General features: G+C 35.0%; 6 protein-coding genes across 6 annotated transcripts; 5 read left to right on the top strand and 1 right to left on the bottom strand.

The window, feature by feature from the left end:
- Positions 1 to 52: 52 nt before the first annotated feature.
- Tsp_08335b (glutaminyl-tRNA synthetase) lies at positions 53 to 191 on the top strand (the record flags this gene model as incomplete). The annotated part of the gene is made up of 1 exon (XM_003375291.1): positions 53 to 191. A coding segment is annotated over one exon (139 nt), but the record flags the coding sequence as incomplete, so codon positions are not given.
- A 763-nt stretch (positions 192 to 954) lies between these two features.
- On the top strand, positions 955 to 2,084 carry Tsp_08334 (glutamine--tRNA ligase). The gene is made up of 7 exons (XM_003375290.1): positions 955 to 1,040; positions 1,100 to 1,268; positions 1,330 to 1,425; positions 1,489 to 1,616; positions 1,671 to 1,737; positions 1,812 to 1,940; positions 2,034 to 2,084. The coding sequence occupies exons 1-7, from the start codon at positions 955 to 957 to the stop codon at positions 2,082 to 2,084; spliced, it is 726 nt and encodes a 241-aa protein (XP_003375338.1).
- Positions 2,085 to 2,649: 565 nt separating this feature from the next.
- Positions 2,650 to 3,869, top strand: Tsp_08333 (retinol dehydrogenase 14). The gene is made up of 3 exons (XM_003375289.1): positions 2,650 to 2,723; positions 2,787 to 3,414; positions 3,495 to 3,869. The coding sequence occupies exons 1-3, from the start codon at positions 2,650 to 2,652 to the stop codon at positions 3,867 to 3,869; spliced, it is 1,077 nt and encodes a 358-aa protein (XP_003375337.1).
- Positions 3,870 to 4,111: 242 nt separating this feature from the next.
- Tsp_08332 (putative Tau-tubulin kinase 2) lies at positions 4,112 to 5,537 on the bottom strand. The gene is made up of 6 exons (XM_003375288.1): positions 5,472 to 5,537; positions 5,177 to 5,318; positions 4,888 to 5,102; positions 4,668 to 4,823; positions 4,280 to 4,470; positions 4,112 to 4,220 (listed from the first exon to the last, which is right to left on the bottom strand). Exons 1-6 carry the CDS (start codon positions 5,535 to 5,537, stop codon positions 4,112 to 4,114), a joined length of 879 nt encoding a protein of 292 aa, XP_003375336.1.
- A 1,865-nt stretch (positions 5,538 to 7,402) lies between these two features.
- On the top strand, positions 7,403 to 8,421 carry Tsp_08331 (hypothetical protein). The gene is made up of 4 exons (XM_003375287.1): positions 7,403 to 7,546; positions 7,873 to 7,954; positions 8,030 to 8,142; positions 8,284 to 8,421. The coding sequence occupies exons 1-4, from the start codon at positions 7,403 to 7,405 to the stop codon at positions 8,419 to 8,421; spliced, it is 477 nt and encodes a 158-aa protein (XP_003375335.1).
- Positions 8,422 to 11,691: 3,270 nt separating this feature from the next.
- On the top strand, positions 11,692 to 23,417 carry Tsp_08330 (putative fibronectin type III domain protein). The gene is made up of 21 exons (XM_003375286.1): positions 11,692 to 11,749; positions 11,810 to 11,957; positions 12,040 to 12,227; positions 13,571 to 13,693; positions 13,800 to 13,929; positions 14,266 to 14,450; positions 14,508 to 14,633; positions 14,695 to 14,853; positions 14,959 to 15,237; positions 16,534 to 16,764; positions 16,854 to 17,116; positions 17,181 to 17,544; positions 17,626 to 17,744; positions 18,821 to 19,013; positions 19,129 to 19,251; positions 19,324 to 19,524; positions 21,478 to 21,615; positions 21,974 to 22,144; positions 22,234 to 22,347; positions 23,234 to 23,312; positions 23,354 to 23,417. Exons 1-21 carry the CDS (start codon positions 11,692 to 11,694, stop codon positions 23,415 to 23,417), a joined length of 3,456 nt encoding a protein of 1,151 aa, XP_003375334.1.
- Positions 23,418 to 23,549: the final 132 nt, after the last annotated feature.

Here is a 23,549-nt window from a genome sequence, read left to right as displayed (position 1 = left end):
TACAAAGTGACGCATTCGTCAGATATTTGATCAACTGTACGATTGCTTAGAGTGATAAGGCGTGGCATGCCTTACGTTGCCATCAGAAAGCGGAAGAAGTGAAAGGTATTAATCCGACACCTTCTCCGTGGCGTGATCGACCCATGACGAGTCTTGAAGTTGTTCGAAGTTCGTTATTGCCATTTTCATAAATTTTATTTTAAACTGAACATAAACAAAACGATTAGGATATGAAAAATGGTATGTTCGACGAGGGCGCAGCAACCCTTCGAATGAAAATAACTTTGGAAGAAGAAAAGTCGACCCAGTGGCGTATAGAATCAAATACGTTCCTCATCACAGAACGGGCAATAAATGGTTTGAAATTATAAAAGTTTGCTTTTTAATGTGAAAATATTTTTTAAAAATTTTCTGTATTTTTCAGGTGTATTTACCCAACTTATGATTATACTCATTGTTTGTGCGATTCGATTGAAAATATAACACATTCTTTGTGCACGAAAGAGTTTCAATCGAGGTTTGAATTATACGATCAAAAAGGACTGTTTGCTTGATGAATAATAATAATAATTGTTGTTTTAATTTTTTACAGACGATCCTCTTATTATTGGTTGTGCAACGCATTGGATTTGTATTGTCCAGTGCAGTGGGAATTTGCTCGTCTGAACGTCCATTATGCGGTCATATCTAAAAGGAAAATTATCAAATTAGTTCAAGAAAATATTATACGGTAATAAACGTTGTATGCTAATTTTGATAATTGAGCATCATAATAATTTTATCAACTGCTGCAGCGATTGGGACGATCCGAGACTGTTTACACTCACAGCTCTGAAACGACGTGGTTTTCCTCCACAAGCGATAAACAATTTTGTCGCTAAAGTGAATTTATATTTATTGTTTTAAAAAATGAAAATTCATTTTCTTTTCTTTTATAAATTATATAATTTATAGATGGGTCTTACGACAGCTTTAACTGCAGTTGATCCGATGATGCTCGAAGCTTGTGTTCGAGATGTGCTAAACGTAACCGCTCCGAGGTGTGTATGTGAATAGAGTTTTTTTTTTTAATTAATATTTGCATTGTTTTTTCTTTCAGACATATGGCAGTGTTGAACCCTTTGAAAGTAAGATTTGCAAACCCTGTTGAATTGCCAAAAATGGTGGAAGTGCCAGACTTTCCCAACACTCTGTCGGATAAATCTACAGGAAAGCATCATGTCCAGTTTGATTCTACAATATTCATCGAAGCTGATGATTTTAAAGAGGTTGCTTAAAAATTTTTTTTTGAACTCACTATTTTAAATAATGATGAATTTCCATTTTTAGCATGCTGATGATAAACATTTTAAACGCTTTACGAGTACTCAAGCAGTTGGTTTAAAGTATGTTGGTCTTGTGATGATTTTGCAAGAAATAAAAAAGGTAGCTTATCTTACTGCTTGATTGATTGATTCGGTCACATGTGTATGTCGTTATCATGTGCAGAATCATCTGGGAGAATTTATGGAATTGATTGTGAAAGTGGAAAAATTGACTGAACAGAACAAACCAAAATGTTTCATCCATTGGGTTGCGAAACCGATCAGTTGTGAAGTCCGCTTGTACGAGAGATTGTAAGTTGAATAGGAAAAGCGAAATTTGTACGTGATCAAATAAATGATTTTCAGGTTTCATCACAGAAATCCTGAAGATTCGAACGAAGTTCCGGGAGGATTTTTAACTGACGTTAATAAGGTTGTGCAATGATTTTGTGTATTTTTTTTCTCTTCTTCCATTTGCATAGTGTGTATTGTTTTTTTTGCATTCAGGATTCATTGCATGTGATCAACGATGCTTACATTGACGAAAGCTTGAGGCGATGCGCCAAAGTGGAAAGCCGATTTCAGTTCGAAAGAGTTGGCTTTTTCGTAGTCGATCCAGATTCAACTGATACAAAGGTGAATTACTGTTTTGCTTTTTTCAAATTTAAATTTAAATTGTTCAAAAACAATGATATGATAGCTTCTGCTTTTCTTTTGAATAATTTTTAGCTCGTCTTCAATCGAACTGTATCTTTGAAAGAAGATGTACGAAAAACATAAAATTTACGCATTTGTTCGCTTCATGGATTTTTTCGTTTGCCTGTTTGCAGGTTTAACTTGGTTAATTGTTGATTTTTTTCTAAATAAAATTATAGAGAAAAAAGAAAAGACAGTTATTTGAAAATGGAAAAAAAATTTCAGCTATGAACAAATTGACGATGCAGTATCAGTTAATTACTTGAAACATTGCCAAGTCGTTTTTTTATTTCTAACAGAACAATTGGTAAGCAATTTTCATTAGCTGAATAGCTTATTCAAATGAGAGATTTGAATTCAACTGTAAGAAGCAGTGCAATCTAATTCGACGACACAACCTTTAATAAGAATGTATTAATGAAACTTTAATTTGAAGTGCATTTGAAAATAGTAAGATTGTGTACTTGTTTGCTTAAATTTGATTTTCAAACAGGATCAATTGCCGTTTCGCCGCAGGTGAATAAATCATTGAAACATGTTTTTCTTTTTTTTAACTTTCAAAATATTAATACTTGAAAATCTACCGTAATCATGATGTTTTGCAGAAAGTGCAAAAGTAGCATGTGCTTGTTGACGCCGCTGTTCGAAAATGGAGGTGAATACGACATCCATTTGGATCCTGTATCCTTTTTACTTCTTGTTTGCATTTTTTATTATTTACTAGTAAGAGATGAATATTCTTTTTTGGTAGTTTTTTCTTTTGTTTTTTTCCTGACATCCTTGTAGTCGTCTTCGACGAACGAAGAAGTACGCGGGACAGGAACGATGCGATGGAAAAATTTATGTTGTGACCGGCGCAGACAGTGGTATAGGGTTGGAAATTGTGTGCGATTTAGTACTGCGAGGTAGGCGTTGTTTGTTTGTTTTTATTCTTAATTTGATTTATTTTCCCGTTTTTGGCGCGAAAGTTTACATGGGCTCTCGTTCTGAATTGACCGGCGAAAAAGCATTCGAAGCTTTGGTCAATCGAGGATGCGATCCACAATTGATGGTGATAATTCGGCTGCGTATGCATTCGTTTGCATCAGTTTGCAATTTTGCCGATCAGATTTTCCAACACGAGCACAAATTGGACGGTTTGGTGAACAACGCTGCTGTGATGTTCTATCCGAAATTTCAGATGACCGAAAACGGCCACGAATACACATGGCAAGTGAATTATCTTGGCCATGCACTTCTGACGGAAAAGCTGCTTCCACTGATGAAAGCGACAGATGCACCGAGAGCACGAATTTTATTTCTCGTCTCGCGCCTCCAAAGCTATTGTTCTTCTGCAGAATTGGATTTGAAAACTGTGGACACCAGAGACGGTTGGGATCGATTTGAAGCTTACAGTCGAAGTAAACTTGCACTGGTAATAATCGATCGTTGTTTTTTGAACATTATGATAATGTCGATCATTTTAAAAATGCATTTTTTCAAAAAAATTTTCAGACCATTTATGCGTTTGCTCTGGCAAAGAGGTTGGCAGCGGACAATGCATCCGTAACAGTGAACGTGTGCTATCCGGGCGCTTGCTTTACTCGTTTGTTGCGTTACACGCCGTTGAACACGAACCGAATTGTTCGCCTCTGTTCGAAACCATTCCTTTGGTATTTTCTGAAAACAGCTAGAGAAGGTGCCCAGACTCCGCTTTATTGTTTGTTGAGTCCGGAAGTGGAACATGAAACTGGTCGATATTTGAGCAATTTTAAAAAAGCAGAACCATCGCCGTTGGCTTTGGATGTAGAGTTGCAGGATAATTTGTTCAACTACACTTTGCATGTGTTGAATTTGTTTGAAACGATTGCAGCAACAAGCCGAACGTAGTACTGATAATTGGTTTCGTTTTTCCATTTTTGCAGGCATGTATAGATATATCGTTTTTGTGCCCATTGAAAACAAACAAACACATTACACAATTTACAAATATTCATTCTGTTCCTCAATTCATGAATGTATATGTATAGTGTAAGATAAATATAAATATATAAGCAAATGTATATATATATATATATATATATTCAATTTTGTTAATTTCACGGTCCACTTAGACTGACAAAATTCCCATTTCATTCTTTTAATTTCAAATCTAAGGGAGAATCTGGTGAAAACTTCTTACTTTTTAACCACTCTGTGAAGCCATCAATTAGAAGCTGATAATCTGGTTTATCCATGTAGCTGGAAAAATGAAAAATCAGTTAAATTGAGAAATTCATGCATGTCGTTGAAAATCTTACTTCAGCTCATTCAGATGTTCACCGAACATGCTCATCGGCGCTGGCAACGATTTGCATAGTATCGGAAACCGTTCTATTTTCATTTTCACGATGTCTTTTCTGCTTTGAACAGTTTCCCATGGTAAACTACCAGTCAGCAGCTCGGTCAATACATAAAGTAATGACAACAGATCATCTTTTCTACCTACTGGCTGAAAATTAATTTATTTGATCACAGATGTTGTTAATGCTTTTCATTTGTAGAACAACATCTATCACTATCAAAAAGATGTTTTTCTTTTTTTTTTAAAACTTTTATCCTGTATTCATGAATTATTAAGTAATCAAGTAATCGATGTGTGAAGTAGTAGTAACTATAGATGACGTTTGATTTGAAAATTTTACATACCTGCAAGTTGTGCATTGAAATAGAAGCGTAACATTGAGTACCGAAAAAATGATCCGATTTGAAGTAGCAGCAGTCATCTGTAATCGCTTTGGACAGCCCAAAATCTATTAAGAAAATTCTGTTCGCGTCGGAACCCAACCCAAGCAGCAAATTTGCCTCCAACGCAGAAGAATAAGAAAAGTGTTTATTCCGTTGAATAGTTAATAAACGAAAAATTTACCGGGCTCAAGTCCAAATGCAGATATCCAGCTTCGTGTAAATCTCGCAGTGCCTCAATGCATTGTATTGCAATGAGACTTACACAAATCATGCTCAGCTTTCCTCCTTTCGATTTGTGGCGATAAGTTTTCAATGGCACACCCAGAATTTCCATCGATATGTAAACATACATATCGTCTTTTGAGGAATAAAATAGTTTGGGACAGTGTCGGCTGCCTGAATCTTTAACGGCAAAACAATTATTTAAAAACTTCATCTTGGATATGATTGCAATATTTCAAAAGCATTACTCATAAACTTTTGCAAAATGTGCACTTCATTCTCTGAGCCGGGGCTCCTCCGAGATACTTTCAACGCAACAGTTTCACCATTCTCCGTGTCCAATGCTTTATAGATTTTTCCGAAACTTCCTTCCCCGACATAGCTTTTTTCCTGTGATAAAAGAAAATATTTTCAAATTAGCGGATAATAATAACCGATTTTGCATGCAATCGCACGTTAAAAAAGACCAAATGTTTAAAAATTTACATATTAAAAATTATAATTAATCTAAAATTTTAAACATTTTGTTCATCGTCTGCTTACGATGACGTATCGTTTCCTTATTGCTTCACTCATGAATAACATCACATTCGTTGAATGAACGGACATTTCACAATAAATATCCTGAAAATGTGCAAAATTAGCAGCGTAAATGAATTAAAAAGGAAATTCATAATATTTTATACAGAATCCTTTATATTTTAAAGTACCATGCAACATGTCAATCATTACGGTTCGTTTTTTGGCACAAAAAATATCTGAAATGTTCCCCATTCGATTTTCAAGTTTTATTACTGTATACAACTTTTGACAATCTGCACGTAAAAAGGCACTAAATCCAATTGTGTTTGCGTATTTCAATTAATTTTTCTATTTGACATATTACCAGTTGAATTTTTGATTTTTTGGTAACTTTAATTTGCTGAAATGGGCTACATTTCGCCAAAACATTCACCATTCAATGATAGTGGAATGGAATTTTTGTCAAAAAAATACAAATTTTAATGTGATAAATTTTAAATTAAATTTATCACTGTTTGAGGTTAATTTTTCATTTTTTCCCCATTAATTAGTTCACTGTAATTGAGTTACAGTCATTGATGCAAATTTGATTTTTGAAAAAGTTTATAAAAAACAATTATTTTTATTTTTATTTTTGAAAATAATAAAGTGGAAAAATTATATTTAAAAAAAACAAAAAAAATAAAAATATAATTTGACAATCAGGTTAAGTCAAATGACACATATTTAATTTCATTTGAATTTGAAAATATTCTCTTGAGTGAAAACTGGTTATGTGTGAAATGAGAGATGCGCAGTATTTTGTTTTGTTTTGTTTTCACTGAAAAGTATCCGCTTCGTTGTGTAAATGTTTTTCTTATTAGTTTATTTTATCGACATTAAAGTATTTACTGACGAATTTCTCATTGGTAAAAATGTATTCAAGCTCGAATAGTTTTTTTTTGTTCCATGCAAATCATCTCCTTGCAGGTAGGTCGATGTGGAAATAAGCTGCTGACGTTTTTGCCGTTTTACACGCTTGAGTTTGCAGAAACGGGTTTGTAACTTTTGCAATCTTTTTCAATTGCACTTTTGCAATCCGCCTGCCCGCTCTCTTGACATGTCATTGTGCAAATAAACAGCTGGCTTGATGCTAGCTTGATGACAATTGTTCAAACAATTATTTTTCCGAAATTATGCTTGTTTATTGTTGTAATTTTCCACTGAACATTCTTTTCTGCTTTATTAATTAATCGAAGCAAAAATTGACGACGATGCATTTGGAAATTGGGATGATAAATTGAAATTTTTGAGAGAAAATTATAATTCAAAAAACAATTCCATCATTATCATAATTGTTTGTGGAATTTGTTCAGTTCTGCTTGCCCAGCGTTGCCGTTGATGTTAACGTTAATATTGCCGCTGCTGCTCTTTGTGTGTTTCAGTGGAAGTGATTGAAATCGGTTTCATTTGTTGTCGACGTTCTGATAAACAGTTGTTTTAGTTGATGGACGACCGGCATTGGAACAGAAAAAGCCCTGCTGATCGTTGTTGTTGGTTTAAACACGGCGGAGACGTTGAAAAAGCTGCCAAGTAAGCTAGCCGTGCAATGCTTGCGATCTTTATCGACTTCTCTCTTCACTTCAAGATCCAACCAACAACCAACCATCTGTGCTTTAAGATGATGCTGGAAAATTTGAAGACAGACAAAATTTCTTCAACAATTGCCTTTATACATTTTGATCATGGTGAAATTTCTTCTCACCAACACCCATAGACCGTCGTCACCCTGACCGTGTAAGAAGGACATTTATTCTTCTTTTTTTTTGTTTCACAGTCGTCTCTTTTTTCTACCGTTGACATAAATAATTCTGCTAAGGTGGATATATTAATTTTCCAATTTTTATTATTCCCTTTGTCCAAGTATGGAACGTTGTCAATGACTTGTTTTAATTGTTTCATCTTCAGGGGGTATGGCCTTGAATTGCAAACAAATTCAACCATCCCCCATCTACTACTTTCTTACCAGTTTGTATGCTGCTTATTTATTCATTTCTTCATCATGCAAGCTACTAGTGATTTCACATTCAGCATTCGTTGTTGAAGCAAACAATGTGGTATTTGTGTTTTTAGTGGATAAATTTCTTATATTTTTTTTAAAAATTGTTTATCATATTTATGTTATTTTTCTTTCTTTCTTTTTAGTCTTTTCCAATTCCTAAGGGAATGAACAATTTATCAGCATAACTTATCAAACTGACATCAGTGAATTAGTATGTATTTTGTTGTAACATATTGCATCGCTGTCACTTATCGACGCGTTCACACGACTATTATTAGCAGTGTTCATTTTTCCGTGTTACATAATTTTTCTATATAAATTTAATCTTTATTTTAAAAAAGGAAAAAAACTTTTTTCTTAAAAATAAATGGGCAATTCCAGCTTAGCATCTTTTACAGCTTAGCGGAAAGTCAACAACGCAGCTTCTTTCTGTTGCTGAAAATACTTTCGGCCAACGGCAAAGGTTGTTGTCGTGTTTGTTCAAGACATTCGCAATAAGTAAACCTGAAAAATGATTCGTTTTCATTGTAAAGTATAGTTGTCGACTGTTTCGTCAAACAGTGTCGTTCGTTTCGTTTTCGTTCAATCGCACCTTGGCCCTTGTCAATTGAGCCGTCGTCACTTCGATACTTGAATTATCTGTTGATTACAGTATGACAGTAAATTTGTTCTTCCACGACACCGTAAAGTGGGTTTTGTTGGGCATTGTTGAGTTTTGCAAAAATTCTCTTTTCCACTGTTGAAAACGCGCGCGTTGAAGTTTCCCAGTTTTTTTACTTTTGTAATGTTCAGGTAAAATTACCGTACTGTACAGTTTTTGAACGCAGGAGCCGGTCGTGCTTGGACGACCTTGATAATTTTCACGCCGCTGGCAGAACGCCGGCAATTGCTTCGGCGACGTTTCTTACCAGTTCTACGTTGATTAATTAATCGATTCTGCTGTTCAACTGCGGTTCCAGTTGCCAAAACTTCAACCGCCGACAGATACATACATATATATATATTGTCTTTTTGTTCAAAAACGTCGGTAGTGTGCGGACTGCGGATTTGTTCAGGCCCATTTCTACGAAGCAGCAGCAGTAGGTATTATTTGTCAGTAAAGGGGAAAATTCTTTTTGTTCCGAAAAATGACGCTTCTATTTGGTGACTATTTCAAATTTCTCGATCGCGTTGAAGCAACGCTAAACAGCGAGCGAGCTGAGGAAAGCGACAGGCAGAGAGAGTTAAGCATGCAAGAGCAGGAAATGGCAGTGTAAAATGGATATCCTTTTGCCAAGAATGGGAATTGATTTCATTCCTCAGCGTCGGCTTTTTGCGTTGACTTGTGTCCAATTCATCGTTCTGTTGGTCGGATGAAATTGATCACTTTCCCTCTTCGGCCGGTGCTACTACCGTGCGCGAAATTTAACGATCGTTTTTCTTGCCTGTCATCTCTCTCTTTCTCTTTTTATGCTTGTTGGTCGATTTGCTTAATTTTTCGTTCTCTCTCTCTTTCTCTTTTTTTATTTGCGCTTTCCATCCCTTATTACCTTTTCTATTCTACTACACTGATGGATGAATCATTCCCGTCCTTTGCGTGGGCAGTAATTTTATTTTTTTTTTTTGTTTGTTTCGAATTGCTTTCAAAAGTTGACATGTTTGTTGGGAAAATTTGTGCATGGTTCATCAGTATTGATCGAATATTGAATATTTTTATTATTTTTTTCTATTCATTGGAAAAATTTCATTTTTTGGTCCAATCGTCCATTTAGAATTTCAAACCTGCATGCATGCGTGTCCATGACCGGTTGAATGACGGCTTTAGCAGGTTGAAGTGTGTGTGTGTGTGTGTTCAACGCGCGGCCGGCGTTTCTGACCTCGTCCTTGGATTATGCTTGGAAAAATCTCTCTCTAGGGCTAAAAAGTGTTCTTGGTTGGGTCAGCGTCGATTGGCCGGCGCCAGGCGTTCAAGCAGCTTGTTAGCGCGCGATTGCATAACGCCATGCTTATGTTGTTACGGTTGATGGTGCTCGGCAGCCGATTAATTCAAATGGCACTGATTCGTTGTCGTTGCCGACTGGTTTTTCTCTCATCATCGTCGTAATCAGCAGCAGTAGTAGTAGGAGTAGTACTAGTACTAGTAGTAATAGTATGCGACCATTATTTATTACACGGTTTTATTATTCATATTTTAATTATTGTTTTGTTCAATTTATATTTTAATTTTAACTTGTAGTGCGATTTTGTTATTATTATTATTATTATTATTATTTCGCGTTGATAAATTGACATCAAACTGTTGCCCACTTTTAATTTGGAATACTTAAAAAGCGAGTTTGATCGCACGTCGACCTCGCCGTTTGGTGTAGTAGTTTTGAATGATGGCGCAAAAAATCAATAGCCATCTCTTAGATTGGATTGATCGAAGACGGCGGTTCCGTTAAACCGAGCCGAGCCTCTAGCGCCTCTTTGTTGTGTGTTCCGTTCGTGTGGGATGCTTGTTTTACGTTCTCCAAGCAATATACACATACATATGGGAGCTTTGTATATATATATATATATATTATATACACAAAGCTCCCAGAGTTCGCTACATCTATTCACATATATGCATATGTATAAGACGTGATAACGCGATTTTGTCTTCTTTTTTCTACACAGTGGATAAGTAATTATTTGAATTTTATTTCAGATCATCATCCGATATTGTTGTTCTTGTTGTTGTCGACGAGAGCCATTAAGTTTTCGATTGTTTTTGCCGATGTGTACTCCACTTGGACACTGCTGAATGCTGGTATCTTGGTCTTTTCTTGCTTGGTCCAGACAGAGATAAAGAATTGTCAAAATGTGTCAACAAGGGCTGTTATGCTTAACAAAAGCCCCACGCGCCATGGAAACGTGGTCCATTGCCGGTGATTGCCGTCGCGGTCAGCGTTCAATGCCTCTCCTCTTCGCCTGCTGCTGCTGCTTATTGCTTCTTTGCCTAACTCAGACAGGTCAGCAATTTTCGTACCATTATTATTATTTTTTTGGGTTGTATTTATTTGTTTTTTGTATTTTCATTCTATTACGGCGTTGAACGACCGTTCATTGATTTGGTATTATCATGATCAGTGATTAGGAAATATGTGAACGGCCTTTTTTTCCTTTCTTTCATTATTCTTTCCAGAATATGCAGGGTGAGAATTTTTTTCAACACTGGGAACGTTGTCATTGATTTCATCGATACGGGCTAACATAAAATTGTTCCTTTTCATTATCACCAAATTCACTGTTTGAATGTTTTCGATTTTTGGTCATTTTAACATTTTTCTTTTTATCTCATAATATATAGTATTTAAATAATGATAAGGTTACGGTAAATAAATATTAATTACAGTGCACTTTTTCTACAATACTGGAAAGCTGGTATTATCCTTTTTTTCCCCCAATCAATCCAGTTTGAAACATTGCTTTGCCACATTTGTGGTATTGTTGAACATCCGACATTGAAAATTTAGCAATTGAATTTTTTTTCGATAATTTTATTTTTCAATTCGTTTTATTCAACCTAGTTTATTTATTTTATGTATCATTATTGATTGAAAAGTATTATTCATTGTATTATTTATTGTTGGTATGTTGCTTTTTTGAAACACAGTTGGAAAAAGAAACATGTGGAACTATTCTAGCATTGATGCATAAAGAGAGAGGGAATGGGAGAACAAAAGAATATGAATAAAATTTATTCTGCAGCTCAAGGATCACCTGAACAAGCCTGGAAAATGATAGTTGGACCGATTTTTGGGTGGGGCATAATTCATCTGTCAATTTTCTTCTTCTTCTTCTTCAAGAAAAGAAAGAAAAATTATTTCAGTTGCTGATGTTCTATCTATCTCGCTTGTGACAATTTTGAAGAAAAAGTTTCAAATTGTAGCAACATTAACAAAAATTTTCTTTTATTTATTTGCACAGTGATGATTCGAAATAATAAATCAATTATTAATTCAATGAATATTAAAGTGAAGCAAAATAATATGTATAATGATTTATGATTACATTTATAAGAGCGTTAAAAGTTTCGATGTTTTTAATGATTAGTCTCCATTAGCATGTAGCATGCATTCCTTGCGTGTGATGAAATTTTTTTTTTAATTTTAATTAAATTTCTCTCATTTCTTAAATTCGATTGGTGTTTCAACGGTGTTTTTTTTGTTTAATATTTTTATTCTTTTACTAAATATGCCTTTTTTTCTTTTAATTTTAGCAATTGCAAGTCAATTGCCGGATTTGAGCAGAAGTAAGCTTTTTTCTTTAAATATTTCTGTTTTATGTTGCAAATACAGCGTATTTTTTTCAGTTCCAACCCCACCTACATTTATTCACGAGGCCAATCCGAACATCATGTATTTTGTACTGGATTCGGCGATGTTGGAGGAAAGTTCAAGTACGATCAATCTGAAAGAGAGGCGATTTTTGTGCAAAGCCAGCGGATATCCTTCGGTGAGGTGAGTTCAGTGGAAGAGATCTGCTTTTTTTTTGTTCAAATAATAAAAATAATTATTATACTCCTGCTATTTCTAATTTCAGCTATCGTTGGCTCAAAGATGGAGTACCGTTGAATTTTGAAGAACTGAACGATCGTGCTACTTCAGTACCTGGAGAAGGGACTTTCATTTTGAGCAAACTGCGTCTTGAAGACGAAGGCATCTATCAGTGTATAGCCGAAAATGGCAACGGCTCTGCTTACGATCGTGAGATCGTCTTGCGCAGGACATGTAAGTTCTATCCGTCAGGAATGAGGAAAATTGTTTGTTTATTTGTTTATACATTATTTTGAATTTATTTTATTTCAAATTTTCATCTCTCCGGATGAAGAAGCTCAATTTTGTTGCACTTAAATATAGATGCTCCAGTTTTGTTCAAGCATAGGCGGCGGCGGTTGAGGTTGACGGAGGGGGCGATCAATAAATGTCGAGAGATTAGTGTTGAATTTGTTGAAGCTTAAATTTTAAAAGAAGCTCACGCGATGAGATCAAAAATGCTAACCTCTATTTTTTGCAAACGCTTTATTTTGGCCATACGAGATTGTGGCAGCTGACGTCGGTTCGGCTTATTCGAGTTGAGCCACATGGGCTGTTCAAAAGTTCTTCTCGACTTTTTGAAAATTTAATTAATTATAATAATGCGTTTCCTCCAATTGAACATCTGTCCACATCTTGAAATCGTTTTTCTTACATAAAGAAGCAATGTTGGCAGGAGAAAAGAAAAATTTTTTTTTTAATTTTTACTCATTTGCTTTAAAAAAATTATCATTCCATTTGCTAATTGTTGTTATTGTTGTTTTTTTTATTTCTAACGGGAAGGAAAAGGTTTTGTTTTTCAAAGTATTATTATGTTTCGATACGATTGCAATTTTTATTTATTTGATAATGATAACTTTTTTGTTCATCCCCCCTGAAAAAAGGCGGCTTCTTTGAAAATCAGCAAACCAATAATAAGCTGACTTTGCAAAAAAATAAATTATCTTGCCATGTAATTTAAAGGAGATTTATTGGTATATTTTTTTTTCTTATTCAATGAAAATTCAATTACTTCAATTTATTTTTATTGTACAAATTGCGTATAAGCAGTTTTTTTCCATTTTTACAATTTTCATGTAAGCTGAATCAATTTTAAATCACTCGCAAAAGCAAACCATGCCGCTTACTTGGCTTAATGGTTGTTTTTTTTTCTTGTCTCTTTTGTGTGAATTTTTATTCAGTAGAATTGCTGTGCAATGACAAAACATTTTAATTATCACTTTGTCAATGGAAGTGGTTTTCAGACATTTATTAGCAGTTGTAAATAGCTTTTTTTCATCTTTGTTAATAATTATTTTTTACTTCCAAAAATGGACAATTGCAAGGAAACGAGAACCATATTGTCTGAGGCAACAAATTATATATATTTGTTTTTTTTTTCACTGAAAGGTTTCCAGTGCTATTTTGAAACTGGAAGCCATTCTGGCAGAGAGATTGATTTCAAATTTTCACTATGTCTCATTGAATCTTTTCTTTTGAATGAATAATAAAGCTTTTCTTTAAATATATACTGAATTTTATTTTTCGATTAATTTCAGTTATGAGCTATTTTCCAAAATCAGAGCCGGAAATTATTGACGTGGAACTCGGGGATCCGTTGGAGAAGAGTTGCGTACCTCCGCCTTCTGTTCCACCGGCCCGAGTTTTTTGGATTTTCAAAGGTGACGATGGCAGCAAATTTCAAACAATCAACAGCTCGTCAGTGGCTGTCAACGATCACGTAATGTTGTTTATTTGTTTGTTTAAGATTCTTTTCAAAAAATTCAGAAAAATATCTTGTACATGAAATATATGTGCAACATCTCTACTCGGTCAGTAGTGTGCATTGTCCAATTATTTTTCAGGGAACCATATTTATCCAATATGCCAACTATACGGATCAGCTGAAAGTGAACATGTATTTCACTTGTACGGCTGAAAATACTGAACTGAAAGATTACAAATTTGGCAATCAATTTCGAATGAACATTTTGAAAAACAAACGCAAATCCAGTGAGTACTTCAATGCAGAGTGTTGTCAATTTTGGAATTTTTTTTATAACATAATATTTTTTTGCTTTCATATAATAGTTCGTCACGTTGCACCAACCGAGCAGTACATATCTCCCTCTGTGACGATCGCTTTGCGTGGCAGAAGTTTCAAATTGTTTTGCATCTACGCTGGATAGTGAGAATTATTGTTTTTTTGTTTTTGCAATACGAAGCTATAGCTCACAATATTATGCTTTTGCAGTCCTGATTTGATGCCGGAGTGGCGTAAAGTGAACGGTGTAATTGACCCTCGGCGGGTAAATTGGGGAACTGATTTCAAAAAGTCCCTTCTCATCCAAGATGTGGATTTTCACGACGAAGGCGATTACGAGTGCTTTTTTCCCTCAATGCCAGAACTGAGTCGGCGTCTCAAAGTCAACGTGCACGGTGTGTTAGTTTGTTTGTTTATTTGCTTTTTCAAATTATCATAATTTGCATATACAGCTGCACCATATTGGGTCGAAGGTCCGCCGCCCAGTCAGAATTCGTCCGAAGGAGAGAGCGTGGAATTTCGCTGCAATGCACGCGGAAAGCCAACACCGAACATTACTTTTTACAAAAATGGACATAGTACGATAACAAAATAAAATGAATTGTTTATTTACATTATTTATTTATTTATTGACTTCAGAAATTGTACCCGACGATCGTTACTCGATTGACGGTGAAGTGTTGACCATTCAAAATCTGAGAAAAGCACCCGACGGCGCTGGTGATAACGCAGTTTATCAATGCAAAGCCGAAAATGCTTACGGATACGTATGGGCAAATTTCTATTTGAACATCCTCTGTGAGTATATATATACATATATATATTTCTTTGTTTGTATATGTGATGAATATTCCAAAATGAAAAATCTAACCAAATCACACAATCATATTATCCATTGTTCAGCATTTCCTGCCGTAATTTTGGAAGGACCTGGAAATCGTGAAGCTGTTGTTGGACAACGAAGTGTTCACAAATGCAGGGTTTTTGGTAGTCCAAAGCCGAAAATCGAATGGCGCAGTCCCGTGTTGACGGGCGCGTTGTACCGTTACACTCCTTTGAATGCCGAAGGAATCAGCGAGTTGGTTCTTTACGAGGTGGACAAAAAGCACGAAGCTTCTTTTGAATGCCACGCCTCGAACAAGTACGGCGAAGCATCTGAAATTGGCTCATTAGTTGTCCGAGGTGAGTTGCAATTTATTATTATTTTGATTAATGTAATTTTTAATTATATCCACGGATGTTTTAAATAGTATTTATTGATTTGTTCAAGAATTTGTAATGGAAATTTGAAAAATTTTATTTTCCATTTTCGCTTCAACCAATTTATTTTACTTTATACAATCAATTGCTGTTATTACTACCTACCACACTGTGTGCAAATAATAATAATAGTAAATGCTTTGTTCATCGACAATAGAACGCTTGTAGCGTTTATAGAGTATAGGCAAATAAATTTGAACCCTCGATCGGTCGGTCAGTTGACCGACCTAATGGCCGACTAACTGACTCCCTGATTGCTTATTAAACGCATCATTTGCTTAAATAATGACAACAATAATAACAGTAACAGTATCCATTATTTCCATTAATATAATGCTTTTTTCAATAGGTTTATTTGTAAATGTTATTTTTTCTCACTTTGACCTTGTTATTGTTAGTTTATTTGTATATGTAAATAACGAATGATTGAATGTCACTTGTGGATGATGGGGTTGCAAATAGAAATTCTTATTTGGGATTTGCTTATTTTTATTGATCAATTTGTTAACGACAAATTTGGTCACTTGGCTCGATTTAAATTTCAAAAGGAAAATGTCTAGGGCGTTGTTGTGATGCGTCATGTGCTTGCATGTGCATCTGCATGTATGTGTGTGTATGTATGCATGCATGCATGTATAAATTTTATTGGCTAAAGTGGACGAATGCTGTGCCGCCTCATGTGTGGCTCGTTTCGAATGATAAATTGATAAACGAAACGCACAACGTTTATTAGCGCGAAGATATTGCGGTTAGCGTGTGGTTAGCGGCTTCCATGTGGACTTGCATGCTTCTTTTGTGGTGAATTCATTTATGTGGCAGGCATTTCTGAGACTGTTGCTTGCTGATCATCTCATCATATTCATAGTATTGCTTGTTGGCTAGTTTGGTCGATTAAGTAAATCAAGCTTGACCGTAAACAACTCGACAACTGCGGGTCATTTTGCCTCATCATTTAATTTTGCATTATAATATAAAGTTGCATTTATCAATTTTTATACGAATGCCGCCACTAATAATAATAATTATTATTGAATTGCCATGCTAAACAAGAAAATACGTTGTGAACAGATGATATAATTGTTGCTTTGTCTTATTCAGTTTTTTAAATGAATTGTTTATAGTTGATTTATTAAATTAAAAAAATAATTTTTTATGAAAATTTATTTACAGATCCTACAAGATTATTTCAATATCCGTCAAATACGACCGTCACTGCAGGCAATTCCATCCAGTTGCCTTGCAAAGCGTATCATGACAATTTGTTAAAAGTGAAATACACATGGTTGATTGACGGTATACCGTTGGGCAATCTGCAGCCCCACATCAAGGTGGATGAAAATTACACTTTGATCATTGAAAATCCCAAAGCATCCGACAGTGCCGACTACACATGCGTGGCTGAGACCAAACTTGACAAAGCTGAACGCGTGGCGACCATTCTTGTCAAAGGTGTGTATTTTTTTTTTGTAGAAAGCACACTTGTGTTGCTTGTACGTTTGTATTCTATTACCGTTGGTGGAAGTGTTTTTGCGTTGTAGATGTTCCATTGCCGCCATTTTTTGTCGGCGTGACTTGTTCAGAGCGAAATGCCGCCGTACGTTTCCAGCATCGAGATCGTCCTCGAACGGCCGCTCCGGTAGAATCGTTCTGGGTTCAGTACAACAGCAACGACGCTGAACCAGATGCATGGCACATATATCCGGTGCCAGTGACCACCCGGGCCGACAAAGATTGGTGGACAATTACTGTGCCGTTGCATCCGTGGGGAAATTTCAGTTTTCGAGCAGTTGCCAGAAATGAGGTTAGTAAAGTAGAAATTATTATGTGAAAAGCATTCGCTTTATCAAAGTATTATTATTTGTCAGGTTGGAGACAGTGCCCCATCTTTGGCCAGTACACAGTGCACAACTGCGGCCGCGTTGCCGGAACTGAATCCTGCTAATGTGGTTGTGCGTGGCACTTCGCCGGATAATTTGGTGGTCAGCTGGGATCCGGTGGAGCGGGTCGATTGGAACGGGCCGGATTTTCATTATGTCGTGGAAATGAAACGAGCAGACGATGACGATTCTCGATGGGAAACTGCCATTGTGACCGACCCTAACGAAAGTCAGCTTGTTGTACCGGACCAGCCGACCTATGAGCCGTATGATGTGCGCGTCCAGTCGGCCAACTCCTTGGGCAAAGCGACCGTTAGTCCGGCCACTGTACGAGGCTATTCTGGCGAAGGATGTATGCATTTTTTTTGAAAAAATATTTTGCTGTTATTGTGTGTTTATTTGTTTGTGTGTGATTTTTTGATTTTGCAAACAGACCCGGATGAAGCGCCGAAAAACTTTCGACTGGTCAATGTCGTTGCACCGACCGTAGCCACGTTTGCCTGGGATCCAGTCGATCCGGCATCGTTGCATGGTAACTTCAAGGGCTACAAGGTAAAAATTGGATGTTCTTTGTTTGCGCCTATTCATTTACTCATATTGATTTGTTTTCTACTTTAATGAGATGGGTGAGCAGCAGTATGTGATATATAGTCGATTCAGTGCGAAGCATATTTTGCAGTATTTTTTTTTCTACTGTCTTCTGATTGGAGAATAGTAGAATAGCGAGCGAATCGAATTATATTTTCTTTGATTTTGAGATTTTATTTATTCTTCAGTATGACAGTATTGTTTCAGCTAAAATAGAAACAGTCGCTCAAAGAAAAAAAGGAGGGAAAGGGGCAGAATTGAGAAATTACACCGTTTTTCATCAATCATGAAAACATCCTAATGAAAAATGAGTAATAGAATAATATTAAATGGAAATTGTTTTCAAATTGATGAACAACAAATTAATTCATCATTTATATTTTTTAAAATTGAATCTAATCGACTGCCAATTTTTTCATTTGTAAGTTTTAATATTATTTGTAGAAGGGTCTGTTTTTATGGTTTCTATTGAGTTGAGGTTATTTACTTTGTTGATCGATCGAGGTTTAAATTGAAGAAACGGTTGTTTGATAATGGTCGTCGAAATTGCTTGCCAGTTTACTTTTTCATGAGCATCAATGAAGGCACAATGAGAATTCATTTTAATTTAGACGGAACATGACTGTTTGCTAAAAGATATATTTAAAATATGCTAACAGTGGAACCGGTAATCTGTTTTCATGAAAGTTTTCATTTGAAAATTGTTTCCAATTTGTTAGTACTTGCTTTTCATTAAAATACAGTTGACTCCATATTGACTTTTGAATATTATTTCGATATGCATCATTAATAAAAAATATGTATAATAGATTTTATTTTAAATTGACATTTATTTAAGTTACAGGAGTTAGAGGAATTAGTTCGTTTGTTTTGTTTATTATTTCGATCCTTAAAAATAAGCAAGTTGACCATTCGACTAGGGTTATTTGCAAAAATGTATTGTTCTTGATTTATTACGTTTCCGATTATTAAAGATGCGTGATAAATTAAAAAAAAGAGTTCAAAAACGCACGTGAACTTTAAAATTTTGCTTGTTTCAGATTGTTCATTGGCATGACACGGGAAAACGTTCAGATCCTGTAAAGAAAGAGTCACTGTTTGACAGTTCAGCATCCCAGGGAACGGTTTACGATTTGAAACCGTTTCGAGTCAACTACGCAGAAGTATATGCTGCAAATGATGCTTACGATAGCCCCCCAAGTCAGAGGATACGTTTCGATATGCCGGAAGGAGGTAAGTATTCAAGAATTTTTATTTTTGAAGCTGAATGTTTCAAGAATATAAATTTTCGAAAACATGTAGAAAGTTATTTTTTTATGCTTTTTATTTATATGTGTTTTCATTTCAGTTCCATCGCAAGTGCAATCATTGAGCGCTTTTCCATTATCTCACCGTGAAATTGGCGTCATTTGGAAACCTCCTCGAGAATACAATGGTCACCTGATTGGTTACAATTTGTCATATTGCCTTCGTAAGTTTTTGCATTATTCTGAAAGTGAATTTTCAACTATTTATAACTGACTGACTGTTATTATTTGTTTAGTTTCCGAATCGAAAAGTGGCGCATCGTTTGCTGATGGAAGTTGTATGTACCGTATGTATGATGTGGATGTGAATCACGAACGTATTCACGGCTTGAAAGCGGAAAGTGAGTACCGTGTTGAGATGCGTGGAGTCACTAATGCAGGGCTTGGTGATCCAAGTTCTGTGGATGTGAAGACCATCCCTGAAGATATCAACAAAGGTATGTAAACGTTGTTGTTTTTTGAAATAATTTTAACAGATGAAGCTGCGATTGTCGTGCTGAATCACAATATGAGGGGAAATCAATTTTTTACTTTTTCAGTGAGATTTTATTGATATATATATATATATATATATATATATATATATATATAATTAGCATAATAATGAGGATGACAATTTGAGGTGCACTTCAGGTAGTTAGCTGACAATTGAAACTGCAAGATGTTTGCAATCGAATCGGTGTAGCATAGTTATCGATTTCTTTTCCATTTGCATTTGCATTCGCATTTGCTTGGCTAAGTTAAACCAGGTTGAGACGCTAAAGTCAGCGAGTTATGGTGTGTGTGTGATTTGTATGCTAAAAATATTTAAAGCGTCAGTCAGTAGACGACGACGTTTGAAATCGATAAAGAAAAACGAATTGGTGCATTTATTATGAGCATGTTTGCGCGTGCACACATGCATTTTCAACAGAACTATTGTTGTTTTAATGCATGCATGTATGTATGTATATGTTTGTTTGATGTATCATCAGTGTTTGATGATTTTATACAAATATGAAAAACTGACGATGATGGCAATAGTGTAGAAATTTTTTATTTTGAATTACATCTATGAAAAAAAAACAGTGGAAAATAAAACGTAGCAGTTGCAGAGTTTGTCATTGTGATGGAAATTTGATAAGCTGAATTTTGCACATTTTCATTGCTATCTTATACTTAATCAAATCATCAACGATTTTGTTGTTGATTGTGCAGGCGAAGAAGCAAAATGAATTTTCAAATGCTAAATGTAGCATTTCTTTCGATTTACTCAATTTGATTGCATTTTACCCTCTTAGTCAATGATTTTTCCTGCCTGAGATGATTCATTCTCTTAAAACATTGTAATTCTTTGTAGTTCTGTTTTTCTTATAAGTAGTAAAAGCTGTTTTCGATAATTTTATCTAATGGTAAAAGTTTTTATCCGTTTGACTGTTGTTGATCTGATTGAGGATGATGGTGGTGACGTGCAATGGTTTGTTTATTTATTTTGTTCAGTTTTTATTATATTTATGAAAAATTGTAATTTCAAAATTATTAGTATTATTTATTATTTCTGCTGAAGTGGAATGTATTTTAAAATAACTTCTAAATGGGATATGTCTGAGATTTTATCTTCTAATGAAAACAAGGCGGGAAATTGATTAAAAGTGGTAATCTGCTGTGGTTGATATGTATATATATTCTTATTGAATGTGAAGAAGAGAGAACAGCAGTTGCCTTATTTACCTGAACTTCAATTTGTAATTGATTTTGAAAACTATACCTTTGTTTATTATATACTACATATTATTATATCTACGTGTGTGTATATATCTTTGTGTATGTGTGTTTTTAATAGTGAATCTTGAAGTCGACTAGTCGGATTTTCATTTAGTTAACTTGAAATTGCTTGTTCAAGTTGTTCAGATGAGGCGTTTCGACGTTATTGGCATGTTGTTCTTAGTGATAGGCGATGCTATCGAGAATGAGTCAGTCAGTAGTAAGTAGTCAGTCGCTTGCCACCGTCATTGCCATTGCTGTTGCTTCGCCGCTGTTGCTGCTGCGGCCACCCCGTTGGCTTTGACGCATTTTAAAATCAGCTGAGAGAGCTTGTCACGAAGCTCAATAGCAAGCTTCACTCTTCTTCTGCTCTGCACTCGTTCTTATTTGCTTTTCTGCTTTCATTGAATCGATGGGATATCATTGTAATTTTGTAATTTGGTTTTCCACATTTCTTCTGTTGGCAACGATCACTACCCAACTGTCAACAAACAAGCATAACAATCAATCTTCTGTACGAGGTGATTTTTTCAAACAGAACATTTTTCTTCCAAATTATACATTGCAATGATAATTCTTTTTTCTTTCCTTTATTCAATCAATATACATGTGCATAATAAATTTTCTCATTTATGCAATTGTTTTAGTGTCACCGTCGCAGCCGTCGTTGGCAGAATTGGGCGTTGGAGAAAATCAGATTAACATATCATGGATACCGGGTAGTTACGATGCGGCAAACCCGACTCCAGTTGGTGACAAATTTTTCTTCAAATATCGAATGAAAGGTAATAGCAATTGTTGTGGATATTGTTGTTGTTGTTGTTGTTACAGAACAAAACTGAAATTGATTTGCAATTTATAGCTTTAAATTAAGCTTTTTTTAAAAAAAAGTTTTGCTTTGAAATGTATAAGTTGTATAAAAATAAACTGATATATATGTATATATCACTTAGAGGGGCAGAAAGTTTTCGTTTTCTGTGTTCAGTTGTGGAATTAAGAGCAATTTCGTCATTGAAAGGGTTTATAGAAAAGTGCACAGTTGTTGTTCATGCGGCTTTACAATTTATCGGGAATAGCGAAAGAAAATTTGCAAGCCTTGCCAGATGATGATGATGATGCAATGTGTTGTGTTTTATTTTTCAGGAACGGATCAGTGGGAAGAAGCGTTTCCAGATGGAAATAACTTTTCGGTCACTTTGGACGATCTCTACCCTGGCACTGTATACGAAGTGAAATCTGTAAGCGTAGTTGAAACAGAGCAAGGAGGTTTGGAGACCGAATCTCCTGTCTACTACATGTCAACTCTTGGACGAGGTGAAAAATTAAAAAAAAAAACGTTTTGCATTTTATGTATTTTTTATTGGATTGAACATTGTTTTTGCTTTGCTTTTTCTATTCTCTAGGCAACGGATCACTCGCCGCATGGCTCATTGCTGTTTTGGTGGCCATTTTGTTTTTGATATTCATTTTGTTGGCTATTTTCTTCGTTGTACGCTGTCGTGGAGCCAAATATCCAGGTAAGCAGTTTTCATGGTTGTTTCATAAAAAAATTTAAAAAACAACAACATTTCTTTTGATTTTCTTTACACTATTGCTACTACTACTACTAATAATAATAATAGCTGTAATGATTTTAATATTTCTTTTCACTGTTACAGTCATTGAATATTGATGCTAAATTTATTATTGTTCAAATATCTTATCTCTCATCTCATCTTCTTTTCTTGTTTGAAAGAATTTTTTGCAGCGAATCTTTTTTTTGCTGTGAGTTTTGCGCAACAGTTTGTGACAAAGTGCATTTGTTTTTATGTTTGCTTCGGTAGATTTATGATGTAGAAAAATTATGATTGATAAAAATTGTTAATAGTGAAAATTGTCATTTTCGTAGAGAAGTGATTTTGCTAGACAAAAGCTGGTTTTTTCGAAATAATTAGTGTTCGACGTGAAACATTGACTACATACAATGTGACGAATTTGCTAAATTTTGACATGTTTTTCATGTTTTCTCATTTTACAGCAGTTACACATGATACTTATGGGTGTATGTATGTAAAAGATAGAATTTTGAAATTATGACTCTTTGTTTGTTGCATGGTCAGTAGTAGATGAATGATCAGGAAGTGGGATCATTTTTCTTTGTCTTTTTTTTGGTTGGATTCAATTTTCACGCTTTCATTATTATTGTTGCAAAACATTGTGCGTGCAGTGCTTTCATCAAATGACATACATACATGTGGTGAGGGATATTTTTAGAATTTGCAATGTATAATCATCAGAGAATGACGTGAATTATTCTGATCGAAAAAAGCCCATCTTTCATTTATTTACATTTTAAATTTTTCATACATTATTGCCATAATTTCGACATGTAAACTAAATTAATCTTTTGTTTCAATTTTTCAGTGTCAGCTAAAGAAAAAGAACAAGGTAGAGAACCTATGTTGAAAGATGATAAAGGCTTTGGAGAATATACTTATCCAGAGTAAGTGTTTTAGTTTTTTTTTAATTTCTTATGAATTACAGCGAATTGAATTTGTCTTTTTTTTTAATAATTGTTTGCCTATTTTTGTTTTGTTCACCTCCATGACTGATGATCGACGTTCTCTGGCTGGGGGAAGCAAAAGGTGAATCGGAAAACTGACAGCATGGCTGAATACGGGTGATGGTGAAACTGGGTCTTTTCCTGAAAAAGGGTTCTTTTTATTGGGGATACATATTA

Source organism: Trichinella spiralis (assembly GCF_000181795.1).
Source record: "Trichinella spiralis strain ISS 195 chromosome Unknown Scfld5, whole genome shotgun sequence".
In the NCBI taxonomy this organism is placed as follows: Eukaryota; Metazoa; Nematoda; class Enoplea; order Trichinellida; family Trichinellidae; genus Trichinella; species Trichinella spiralis.
Note: the sequence above shows the minus strand (reverse complement) of the source record. Positions and strands in the feature narration are given on the sequence as shown.